Below are 13,488 nucleotides of genomic sequence, written 5' to 3' on the forward strand. Positions count from 1 at the left end.
TGCAGCAGGTAAGTACCAGGCAACCCAGTTTACATATAACTTGCAGTCACATTGCTAAACAGCTTCACTCTGTACACAGTCTTTCATGCTCACTGCAGCAGAATTAAGACACATTACCGTTCTTGGATTTAGAATTTTAGTCACCTTAAAGCTATCTAAAGATCTTCCTAATTTGGTTGTGCTTCCATATTTATCTTTTTTTAAACCACTCTGAAGCATGAATGGCTTACTTGAAGGACATGACTGAACAGAATCCTTTTCTCAAGCGGATTCTTTAAGATATCATCAGAGTCTGTGAGTTAAAATTAAAATAAACTCAAGAGAATTGCCTCTTGCTTTAGTTTCATTGCTGTGATAGCTAAATATAGTCTGAAAAAGAAATAAATGGATCCAGACCATCCAAATCCTAGTTAAACTGGGACAGAGATCCTCAACACTGATCAAATCCCAGGCAGCAGCCCAGCCTGTGCACTTCCAGCACTGCCTACCTCTGTGTTCAGCAGATGCCTTCCTATGTAGTTTGAAAGCTCCTTGAGTGCTTAATTTGAACTACTTGTGCTCAGAAGTAGACTGTCACTTAAGGGAGTGTGCAAAGGTATTAGGTGACCACCCTCAACAGAGAATGAAGGTGGATTGGATCTGGAGCGGCTGAGGGTTCCCTATACTCTTGGTTAAAGACAGAGCCATCTAGAAGGGCCAGAGTGCCTTCAGGACCAAGGAACATCCTTAGGTCCCCAGACAAGTCGCTTTCTCTGTGGGCTGCTTAAAACAGGTGAAGCGATATCTCTCTGTAGATCTTCAGGGGCATAACTTCACTGAGCATACATAAAGTAAGTCCTTCTAGTGCCAGGTACCTAAAATTCTAGCAATGCCTTGCCTGATTTAGACATTTAAATGGGGCAATTTGCATTCCACACAGAGTAATGCAGTATACAGAGTTCTTAACCTGACCATAATAATATGCAACACTTAAAAATAAGTTTCAAGGGGAAAAGTGTTTAAAAACCTGCAAATTAAAAAAAAAAAAAAAAGATGGGATAAAATGCACTTTCATGTAGTTGGATCCTGCTTATCCACTCTCCCTTTGCAACACAAATACTTAAATGAGAAAGTAACACTTTCACCATGCTTCTGTCAGCCTTCTGGGAGATCTGATTGCAACTTCCCACGCTGGAGAGGGAAGCTGATGGAATAAACACTACGGGAGAGGAAATAAATGTTACTCATGGCTTTTATACAGGCCTTTACACAATTTATACAGTAGAATTACACAGTTTGCAAAAGGCAGAATAAGCCTGACTAACCTGATAAGCTCAACCACAGTTACCAAAAGAAAGGTTATGTCTGGATGCTGGGAAAATATCTATATCGTGATATGAAATATGCATAGTTAAGCAACAGAAGTTGGTGACAAATGCAAGTAGTACAGATGGATAAGGAACTGACTTAAAGTAAGCTAGCAGCAAGTTTTGCTGAATGGGAATGACCACCTGGAAGGAGGCTACAAGTGGAATTCCACAAGGACTGGTCTGTAGTTGGTTTTGAACCAGAAAGTTAATACAAAGGTGCAAGTGCAGCACTGTCAATGTGGTGGAGGACTGGAATATTTTACAAATAAGGGACAGTTTAGAAGACTGAAGCAACAGAAACAGAATGAAACCTTATACTACAAAATGCAGGGCCATGCACTTGGAAACATTTGTTGCAGACCCTTAATTAATTGGTGTCTGCTGGAAATAGCAGCAGAGGAGAAAGACTAAGTGATTAAAGCTGCAGGATGACAACATCACCATGATGCAATCACAAAAACCCCAAGTGTTATCATGAGATGTACCGCAAAACATATTTCCCTGGATGCCGCAGTAAAAGACACAGGTGAGACTCCAGCTGAAATACTGCACATTTCTGGTGACCTCTCTTTCAGAAGAGATGAATTCAAAATGGAATTCCTGCAGCATTTATGTACATCTTGGGACCGTAACAATGTCTGAGGTCTGTGGTATCACAAAACAGCAGATGCAATTGCTATGTTCCATGTCTGGAACATATCATTTACACCCAGAAGGGCTATGAAGATTAATGGAGAGCCTCGCTTACAAGAGGAGTCTTAAATGAGCTTGGCTTTTTCAGTCTAGTAAAACGAAGGAGCCTCATCAGCATAGACAGCAGAGAGGCAGAACTACTGAAGCAAAAGCCAATGCAGACACTAACTAAGATAAAGCTGGTCATGAATATATTTAGGTTGGAAATCAGAAAAAGGTTTGTAATCACAAGAGAATGAAGGTCAGAAACACTGAGAAAAAGATTTTAACTGGAATCTCAAGAGGTTGAATTTATGATGTGGGAATACCAAAACTTGTTGCTGCATCTTATGACTCTTAAACTAAGTGCAAATAGGTTGTTTCACCTTGAAATATAAGGTAAGAGTTGAATGAATTCACTGCAGAGGATAATGGGAAAGAACAGCACACTCACCTGAAACAGCCAAAATCATGGTGCAGGCACAAGAATTACACTGGACAGTGGGATCCTCCGACTCAAGCAGATCCAGAATTGGCTCAAGTAAACCCATTTGGACAACTAATTCCTTGTCAACTATTCATAAATACAAAGAAAAAAAAAAGGACAAACAGAAAAATAAACAGTTAATGCCTTTGTGAAAAGAATATATTGTCCTTTGACTGCTTTGGGGTCTGTATTATGATTATGGAAAATAGACCCAAGATGGAAACAGCCTGAAAGGCACTCACTTGATGAGTGAGTGCTTGGTTTGCTTGATTCCTCTTCAGATTCATGATAGAGTGTAAGAGATGTTCAGAGGTTCTAGTTCAGAAGCTCCCAAATATTTCTGCTAGCAATTCTGTTTTTAAACATGAGGTTCATTTTGGAAACTGCAACTGCAACTTTCCAACAGGTTCACAATTTACTCAGCCCCCCATCTTTTTATTCTGAAGTCTACCTTTTAAGGATTATTTTTTACTTATAAATAGTTACAAGATAGTATTTGCAGCAAGATCCTTAAAAAAAGAAAATAAAATGGATAGCTTCACTGAAGACTGATCCCGTCTTCTGCTGTTATGGGATAGCGTGACAGAATACCTGTTGTGGCCCAGGTGCCAGGGAGTGCAGTAGCAGATGCAACAAGTACTCCATTGCGGAGGTTTGGGGTGTTCATGTCTATCGACATAAACTGTCACCTGCAGCTCCCTATCTCAATTAAATTTGCCCTATTAGCTATAGAAGAAAGTGAATTCTTTTAAACATTTTTTTTTTCAATCTGCAAGCAATTTAAGACCAAGGTCCAGTTAATAAATAACAGGAAAATGAGCAGTGTCTCATAGGCAGAGTTTGTTTCTGAGAGCTGTATCTGTTGCTTGAAACGGTAAGTGGCAGGGTCTCAATCCGAAGAATGAGAATGGTACAGCTGTTCCCACAGATCTCTTACCACATGATATAATGTAGCTGGGGGGATCTGATATACCCTGGTGACATCAGAATCTATGTGGCTTGCCGACAGAGACAGAGCCTGTCCTATCTGGAACATAAAAAATGGAATTTGGATTTGTGTAGCCGCGGCTATGTAGATGTGCCCTCCTTCTGTACTGTCTGGCTGAAGAGATACTTTTTCAACCAGAGATGTGTTGTTAATTACTCACTATTTCCTTCCAGCAAGAAGTTGACAAGGGACAAGGAAGACATCTGTTGCACCTCCAGGTCAGCAGATCGCAGTAAGGCATAGAAGGGTTCCAGATGCTCCACAGGTAGGGGCACATTTACTGCAGGAATGAGATGAAACATTCAGGAGTCTCCTTATTCATGGCAGTTTCTCACATTTTTCTCTTGTTGGTCTTGGGCCTCAAGTGCCATCATACATAGGCTGAGTGGTATTCCCCTTCATTGAAATTCCATTGGCACTAGCAAAACAGGGCAAGTTGCCTGAAAAGGTTTTGAATAATCAAGTACTTCAAAAACATCATGGGAAGGTAAGCAATATGCCTCGCTACCAAACAAGTCATTCCACCTCATAGCAGGTCCTCAAGTTGTGGCTGTCTGCCCTTTTTAGCGAGAAAAAATACATGGGATAAAGCTATCAAGCCAAGTGGCAGAATATTCTCCTTGAAGTAAATTTAAAACAAATAAATAAATCACAGCCTACTTCTTGCTGGTATTTCTACCTTTTTGTAGGACCCACACTCTTGCTGGAATCTTATTTGGCGTATCTAGGCTGACTTCTAACCATTTACAAATTACCCCAAGAGCCTTGTGCTCCCACAGAATAGCTGGGGCAAAGAAGAATGCTTCCTGCATAAGTTGCCACTACAATCTGGCCTCTAGGGCTTTTTCCTCTTCCAAAAATTACATAATATAAAACCTGAAATGATCACTATGTCCATTTCCTTCCACCATAGTTTTGACTGTGTTGCTCTCAGGAGATTCAGTATACATTGACTCTAACTACTTTGAGTTCTGCTGAGTATTTCCAGAAGTATTACAATTACATAAATGACAGTCTCATGAGAGATATCTCCTCATAGCAAAACCCAGAATAACTCTGCCCACACGGCAATGACAGCATTTCCATTTTTCTTAGCAAACAACATGGCATGAAAGAAAAAAAACCAACAACTTTGATTAATGAATGAAAGGGAGTTTCATAGTTGGAAAAAAACTTTTTATTTATAATTATGTGAAAATTTTCTAATGCATTGAGATAACTTACTGTGCTGACTCATATGCAAGTAATAGAGGGCAGCAGACTGCTGTAAACCTGGGTTTTCTGAAAAGGCTAAGGTCCTCAAGGCTTCCAGAGGGTCCTTTCCAAGTGGTGACATTTCAAAACCTGAAGAAGTACAATGACAGCACAGACTCAATTCTACCTGAAAAGCATTAGTTTACAAAAAGAAATTAAAATTTACAGCCAACCAAACACATAAGGATTTTTGTACTGCAACAACTCCATAGAGCCCATCTATCCTTATTCATATTTCCATGAGCAGAAGCAATAAACGAATCTGGAATAACCTGTCCTTGGCAATGCCTCTTGTGAAGCTCACAAAGCTAGTGATTGGAAGCAAGATAAATTATAAACTTTAGACACTTTTGTGCTATCCAATATAAATGCAGGTGTTCTTGTTCTCCATAAAAATCTTTTTTTTTCCTGAATCATAGAAGATCTTTGTTAAAATATATCTACTGAACATGGTATTCTTATTAGGAGCTATAGAAAGAGTATATATTTTTAATTTACTACATTTTAGGTTCGCTGTGTTTCCTGTCCTGGGTATTCCAATACAGGATTTCAGGGAACAGCAACATGGATTGCAAATGGGCTTGCCTCAGGCTCAAATTTCTAGCATGAGTCTACCTGTTCTCAAGTATGATAGTTCCCCTATGAATAAACCAGATGTTCAGCAATAGCCAACAAGCAATAGCAGTCATGCATGACTTCTGTAAGTCAGTGTATAATGTACTTATAATGTGTGGAATGGAGCAGCAGAGAGGAAAAAAACAAAAAGGGCGATTGAACCACTGCTCAATAGCATAAACCGTTGAAAAGGTAATATAGTATAAATTGGCTGGTGGAGCACACACTTATGAGATATATTTTCAGACAATGGATTAAAGCAGTGCATTAAAGATTGAAATATCTCTATGAACAACATCTAGCTACTTTACCTCCCATGGGATAAAGAGACATGAGGGATGTGAGCGGTATAAGCTTTCATGCCTCAGTGCAAAACTCAGCTAATATCTGAAGCCATTAGAAGCTGCTGACATGTCAAGAGCAGCAGCCTCCTACCTTCAAGATTAGGTAAGTGGGCTTCACAGAACAGCTTCATATAAAGATCAATTTTGTTTAATCATTAACAATACACACAAAGGGAAGGACTAGCCACTGTGTGCAAGGTTTTAAAGAAACACCCAAAATCTCTTCATGTGGTTTGATTTTGTTCCTTACACACTGACTATCTGAATCTCCCACATATCTGTGCGTTTTTGTTTGGGGCAGTGATAAAGCAGAAGGGGCTAAAAATCTTCACCTGGTTATAATATCAAGCATTTGCTGCCCTAGCTAATAGCTGAGTATGATAATCAACCATGAAGTCTCTCCTTGCACCCAAATTGTCCAAGTGTTGGCTCCCTGCTTATTATAATTTGTCCAGAACTGAGGATGGGCTTGCTCCACCTTGGAATAAAATACACAGGCGAGTGCTAAAGCAAGAGGGATGTGTCTTGGTTCTCTTTGTGAGGCTTCCCTGCCTCCATCTGTCTTGGCAGCAGGATTTGGCCACTCAGAGAATTAACCCTGGTTCTTCTTCCTGGGTGCTGCGTATGTCCTATCATGGACATTGGGACCTCCCTGAGAGCACATATTGCCATGTGTGTACTGCTGTCACAGAAGCTCTAAGTTGTCTGCTGCTGTACCCCAGTTCCTGAGGATCCAAGACAGACCAGCCTTTTGAAGACCCATCTCAGAGTGGAAAGGACTTCTCAAGAAAACATACACTTAGTCTTTTCAGGAAGCACCAGTGGGTGCTGCAAAGGGCCGCTCCAGCCTCACCATTTTTTCCAGACCACCCCTTCATTGCACCTGATCCATCAACTGAGCTGGGATACTGCCAAGACAGTCTCTTATACAGTCAGGAGCACGCTAGCCTTTGGAAGAAAACGTGCAGCCCTGGAAGATTCCCACTGTGCAACAGTTAGTGAACTGTATCAGCAGCACAGGACCCCCCACATTCATAGGATAATGACACCAGCTAATACCAGCTGAGGCTAATTCACACGTTCCAAACAACCAGCGTCACAGCAATTATTCCAAAGGTTGTTCCATGACAGATCATTTCAAACAGCGTTAACTGTGTCACATCAAGGAAAAATGTCTCTCCTGGTCCCCCTCACAAGATGGTTTTATGTCCCCCAAAAGGCAAGTAAAGAAACAGTAGTTTGTGTTCCACACCCTTCACACAAATGAAAGTAGTAGGCTATTCAATTTTGTGTAGTAACTTTAGCCCAAGGTTGTTAAAGTTAAAGCAATATATCCAATTAGCTTTGGGACAAAGCAAAACCAAACAAGCGATGGCCCCTGCCTAAGCTTGAGACAAGGAATGTTTTTAGGTTGGACAACTGACAAAATACACTCATCCAACATGATATTCTGTGACTGCAGGAGTGAAATAAAAAAGTTTTCCTATTGATATTGTTGCATCCTAGGACAGGATAGAGAAGACATCACAAGTAGATATACAGGGGAATTAGGCAGGTAGGCTGTAAAGCAGAGGAGATACATGAAGAGTTATGGATCTACTTTGATTGAAGCAGAATCCCATGATTGTGTTCAAGCCTTGTGTCTAAAATGTTTGCACAAAAGCACTTAGGCAGACCAGTTGCTTGGAATCCTGGGAGCCCAATGGTGCTTGTCCCAGGGTGACTTTGACCTTCCCCATCTATAGCACAGACACCCCCAGTGCAAGTCCAGGTGTTCTGCAGCCAGCCAACATGCGTGTGCACAACTCAGCCAGGACCACACTGTGATTTGCCTGCTCACAGCTCAGCACCCACGTAGCATCCAGTGTTAGTACTGCCTGTTACTGGCTTTGTGACTTCAGTGACTGACTTTAAAAAATTAACTTCAATTTCTAGAAGGACTCACTTCTATGAAACATATTTACAAGGGTTATGCATTAACAGTGGTGGCAGAGCAAGAAAGTGACTGACCATTTCTACCTACATACAACTGTTACGCCACTTGAGCCCTTGGTGTCCCATACACAAAAGAAATGCTCTGTAGCTCTGGCATTTCCTATATCATCACCAAGCTGCTTCATGCCATGACAGAGCAGTTCAGCCAGCAATCTGTTTTCAACCCACAAAATGAATCTCCTTGTTCTTTCACAACCTTTAGAAAGAAACAAGCCCTCTTACCTGTTTCAATATGCTGCAGAAACTCCTGTGCTGTCACTCTCTCATGAGGCTGCAGGATGGGCTTGTACAGCTGTCTGGCTTTCGAGCTGTTTTGTTTTAAGCAGGAACATTTGCTTATCAGAGTTAAGCATTCCTTGATGCCTTGCACCAAGTTGGAGGACATCCTCTGAACAAAGGCCACGAAGTCCCGCAGCAGCTGTATGCACCGTCCACAAAGTTGACCCATTCTTGTTCCAAAAGCAGCACAAAGCAAGAGGAAAAGGAAGGAGCTAGATAGAAAACAAACTTTCTTCTCAGCTTGTCCACTTTTCGCACTAACTTGCTGTCTCAGTGTTTGTCCTGTCTTGCAGATGTTAACACTGCACCCTGTGCAGCTGCTGTAAAGCAGACAAGTTTCTGCATCCAAAAAGCTACATTGCACAACAAGGCTGGTTTCTGCAGATCTCCTAGTCTACAAAATATTATTTAAAAGGCTGGATGGGAGCCACACTCAAACACCCTCCCTTTGCTTGAAGAAAAATAAAATGATGACCTAAACACATTTCGTGAAGAACAAACAGACTTTAACTCCTGGAGCATCCACCAAAGCCTTCATGAGGCTAGAAAAGCTCTGGGATAATGGAAAAAGCAACCTCAGATTTTGTAAGGCAGCTTTCCACATGAAAGGTAGGCACCACCTTGTCTGCATGTGTACAAGCTGCAGCTGCCAATGGGAGAGGAAGATCAAAAAAAAAAAAGGAGCACACGAACAGGTTTTTCCAGTTTTTGCTGAAGCACAGACCAGAACAAAGGCCCTGTTGGGCAAACAGCTCATAACTCAGTCAACTGAGACTTTGCAAATCAGCAAGAATAGAAAACTGAAAAAAAATACAGTGGCCAAATGAATTTAGAACTATGTTTTTCTCCTGTCCAGCAAATCCTGCAGAGTGGGCTGGATAAGCTAGCAATGGGAGGATGCAAAAATCATCTGCAGTTTTCATGCAGAAAAAGGTAGCAAAGGCAAAAAGAGCATTTTTTCTTTTGCTCTGTCCTTTTGCTTAACTCTCCAGTCTGGTGCATGTGCCCACCCTTGGTTGAACAGTTTTACAGATGACCTTAATGTAGCATGAAGTGACATTTGTAATATTCTTGAGATTTCCAGTAAAATCTGGTTTGATTCAAGATCACCTTCATTAGGGAACCAGTAGGTACTGGTCTGCTGAGTGTTGATCACTTTTATTAACTTCTCTTTATCCATGGATTGGATGGATTTATTCTAACTATTGCATTTGATACATTTATTGGTAAGTTTTAGACTCATTGTCCTTTAATAGATCTTAAGTTTCTAAACAAATCATGTTTGAAAATCAACCCTTTGTTCTGCACCCATCTCCAAACACTGATGAACAGGGGCACCCAACTCTGGTCCATCCAGCTACTGCTGTTTCTTCTCTTACTTACTCAATGTAATTTTCCTGAACACAAATACCATGCGGCACAAATAAACCCACCTACACCGGTAAACCAAAAGGTATGAGACCTCTATTACACAATGCAATCCCTTACAAAGAATCAAGAGTTTGATTTTTCTGGCTACTTCCTTGACCAGCTCTGCAAGCCCACTGAGTTCTGATCTCTGATCTCTGTCTGGCTTCTTAATATTATCAAAAGTGAGGCTAATATTCTCCCACCATATCTTCTGGATCCTTTCAGTAGGAATCTTCTAAAGTATAGGGAGCCCATGTGATTGTCAGGTCTGAAGCAGGACCTGCCACTGCTTCCTCTTCACCTTTTGCTCATGATCTTCCACCCTTCAGCTTCCATCCTAAAAGCAGTGAGGTGGCAGATCCCTGGGAACCCATTGCATGCACCTTCTGTCTCTTGCTCTGTCCTGTCTACAGAACTGTAAGGTTTAATTGTTGTGAGATTTTTTTTTTTTTAAGGTAATTTGAACTGTACTGCACTGAGATGAGAAAAAAACAGGACTGTTTCAATGAGACACTTGTTAGTAATGAATGCATTTCTGCAACATATTCTTACTAAGCATTTCAAAATGTATTACAAACATTAAAACAGCTTTCCAATGTATCTGTAAGGAAGATATTCCCAAATTGGTTTAAAAACAAGTTTCAGAGGTGTTGAGCTCTTGTAACTCCATTTGAAATAAATGGGAGTTAAAGAAATGCACCACACCTGAAAATTAGGCTGTAATTTGCCTGAAGGCATAAAACTCAGGTGTCCCAATACCTAGTTTGATGATTCAGTCAGGAAATTGTTTTTCTTTGATTTGAAACCACTACTTGAACACCAGTGTAGAAGGCTGGTTTATGGATCTTCAAATGTCCTCTAAATTCACAATAGCTTCTGTAAAGGTAAAGGTTACAACCATAAGCCCAATGTTTTTGATTAGTTTCATGACCTAGATATGTTTTCTTATGTGATTGAACAAAATGTCAGCTCAGGACTGCAGAAATAGAAGGGGAAGAAATTAGTAGTACTGTAATAGTGTTAAACTATTTTGCTTTTATTCATCTAAAGAACATGTTCCAAATCGTAGAAGCCTTACGCCCCACATCCTGATTTTTTTCAAAGGAAAAAAAATCAGTTCCTTTGTAAAGTGTTAAAAAAGCCTCTCCAAACCATTTCCATTCAGTTGTGTGCAAAAGAGACTTTTGAGTAGTAACCTTATTGTATGAAGACTACTTGGAATTCTGTACAAAATGTATTTGGAAGTTTAAATCTACTAGCTAAATAATAGATGAATGCTGTAGCTAAATGGCACTTTCAACAGAGAGCTTCCACTGGTCCAGCATTTTATCTGCTGTGTAGCTTCTCTGCAAAGGACAGAAAATACTGCTCTTGGGCGCAGTCTGTTAAGCATCCGACACTCACAGTAGGTTTGTTTTGTTTTGCATTAAGAACAGAAAATCTAAAAATGTATTTATTCACCACTAAATCTGCCATTTTACTCATGCAGCATGCCACTGCTTGAACCACTTCTTGTAATAGAAATTCCTTTATCTAGTTCGCAATAGTGCATAACTTTTGATTGCTCAAAAATTGACTGGCACTGGAGAGATGGGCACAAATACTCTTTATATTCCTCTTTCATACGTTACCTAGGGCCTTTTCATTCTAACAGGCCCAAAAAACCCTCAGGGTTTGACATGAATATTGGAAAAAATGGGTCAACAGCTTGATTTGGGCTATGGTAGCAAATGCTTCCCTCTTAAAGGAAGAAAATGATCGCTCCAGGTTCTGGATTTTAGAAATAGTGTTATCACTGTGATTTTAATCAGTGGAAAAGGATTTTTGGGGAGTATAGGAGAGAGGCAGGGATTGAGAACATACGGAGTCTTATTTGATTTGTGTGCCAGTCAAATAAGAAAAGAGATACTTAAAGTAATTGAAAGAATGTAATTATTCAAGAATCCAAAACTTTTAAAAAATTGAACTAATTAAATTTGCATGTTATTAATTTGTCCATGTAATTTTTTTATTGCAACCTTTGTCTTATACACGTTTCTTTCACTCTCTTCTCTCACCCTTCTGTTCAGGGGTGAGGAAAACACTGTGCAGTTTAGAAAGCTGTAAGATGATGGCTGTGCATTACTGCTTGGTTAGCCACAGATTTGATTTAAAAGGTGATAGCTCTCCTAATGCCTAGCAAGTATTTATTGTCCCCATACCTGTAATTAAGGCCTCCTCACTTGTACTAATTCAGTGCAACTGCTCTTTACATTGGATGTATGAAATTTTGTGGCTTCAAAAGAACAACAAAAAACAATCAACAAACCAAAGGTCTTAAGTTCTTAAACTGGATCTACCATTGATAGAACAGTAAAATAAAATAATGAATTACAAAAAAATAGTTGAGGAAGCAGAACAGTTCTAAACCTGGAGTCTGATGTGTGTAACTTACATTACTACTGAGCTCTTTTAAATATATATATCATAAATATATAAAATAAATATATATTTTTAAATATATATGTGTGTGTGTATCTATGTATGCATGTATTCACCATTAAGATTTCAGAAGGTATTCAGGCTGAACAGAAACAGACTATAGTCATTTAAGCAGGGAGGAAGCCAGATGTGAGGACTTGATAGATCCAGATTTGTGAAAAGCTGCCAGGGGTTACTTCATTGTATAGCTAGGCAGAGCTTTGTTTGCATTCATTGCAATTTCTGTAGAGTATAAAGGAAGTTGCTCTCACTGCATCAAATTCCTTGGCTGAGGTATTTGCTCATCTTCACTCAGAGGGAGAGTGCCATCTACTGAAGCATCCCCTTTACACAGCTCCCTTGAGCCTCGTCCCGCTCATGGATTGACAAAATCTACCCAAGAGGGTTGTAAAACTGTACAAGGTTTTAACAGGAAGAGAAGCTGCTTTAGGTGGGAATCTCTGTTGTAAAGTAACAGCTGCATGTAAAGGACCAGGCCAAAGATGGTAAGTAACACCACTGACTTGTGCAAGCCTATGCTCCAGTTTTATAAAGGGATTAAAAACAATCTCACTCTGGGTTTCTTCATTCTTAGTAAATCTTTGGAAATAAGGTTACATTATCATTTTGTAACACTTAAGAGCAGCATTCCCTGATGGGACAATCCGATTTCACTGCTGACTATTAACCATGGACTTTCTTACTCATTTCCCCTTTTTACATTAGTGCTCAGAAGACGTGCAAGTACTCAGCAGACTCACTGAATAGTGAGGACATCTGCTAACAGTCAGTGGGAGTTTCGCTTGGGCCAGTGATGACACAGTATTATCGTGCTGCTTTGTCTTTATGTATCTTCCCGTTGCCTTGAACTTTGTACTTTATTGGAAATTTTCTGGACTGTTGCTGTATTCAAATAAAGTGGCACTTTGTGTCATGCCCAGAGCTACTATCTCCTATGATAATAAACACATAAATTAAAAAGTTTTCGGAGAATTTTTTTTGCTTTGTAGCATAAGATACAGCCTCTAAAACATCAAAGGTAGGTCAGGGGTGCCTACATACCTTAGAAGTTTGAACAAACTGTATAAAAAAAAAAAAAAATCTGAAATTTTACCAAGTAAATTACCACCCAAAGGCAGGGCATCAAGTATGTGAAGAAGTATACCAGCTTGCAGGACAGAGGTGAAGGGAGACTTGTCAAGTTGTGTTTCATATCATTACCCTTAGAAAACAACTGTCTTGATGTGTTCCAAAACACAGGTGCACATCCTGATGTTTTTGCTCATAAGGGGCTGCACTGAAGAATCATACAGCCCATAGCTGAAATGTCAAATTTTTGATAAAACAAGGAATGAACAAAACTTGAAACAACTTGCGCTATTTGTCATTAGGCAAATGTATTTGAAATAATTAAAATGTATTTTCAAAAAGTCACACATTACAGTTTGTTTTGTTTTGCTTTTTCTTCTGGGCCCATAGTATGTTGTCTTAGATACAATGGAGAACTGAAAAGAGTGGAAGTGACTACCCTTTCTGTCCCAATAAGGTATAGCCTGCATATCTCAGAAAACAGAGGAGGGCTCTCTGTCACTGAAGGGAAATGACACGAGCATCCCACAGGTCTTCAGAATCATT

The 13,488-nt window shown here is 39.9% G+C and overlaps 1 protein-coding gene across 6 annotated transcripts in view; it reads right to left on the bottom strand.

Moving 5' to 3' along the window:
* The window catches only part of LOC115344986 (vacuolar protein 8-like), a 32,252-nt gene extending 22,640 nt beyond the window's left edge, over positions 1-9,612 (bottom strand). For 3 of the 6 annotated variants that reach the window (XM_030023135.2, XM_030023134.2, XM_030023130.2), the window contains exons 1-5: positions 8,459-8,612; positions 7,927-8,195; positions 4,721-4,840; positions 3,657-3,776; positions 2,476-2,595 (exon numbers count right to left, since the gene is read on the bottom strand). In XM_030023135.2, the coding sequence (XP_029878995.1) occupies positions 2,476-2,595; positions 3,657-3,776; positions 4,721-4,840; positions 7,927-8,195; positions 8,459-8,505 (676 nt within the window). In that variant the 5' untranslated portion in view covers positions 8,506-8,612. Of the gene's footprint in view, positions 1-2,475; positions 2,596-3,656; positions 3,777-4,720; positions 4,878-7,926; positions 8,196-8,458; positions 8,613-9,596 lie in introns of those variants that run through there. The other 3 variants (XM_030023132.2, XM_030023133.2, XM_030023136.2) reach the window with 3 other exon arrangements.
* Between the last annotated feature and the right edge of the window lie 3,876 nt (positions 9,613-13,488).

Source organism: Aquila chrysaetos, chromosome 8 (genome assembly GCF_900496995.4).
Source record: "Aquila chrysaetos chrysaetos chromosome 8, bAquChr1.4, whole genome shotgun sequence".
NCBI classification, from domain to species: domain Eukaryota; kingdom Metazoa; phylum Chordata; class Aves; order Accipitriformes; family Accipitridae; genus Aquila; species Aquila chrysaetos.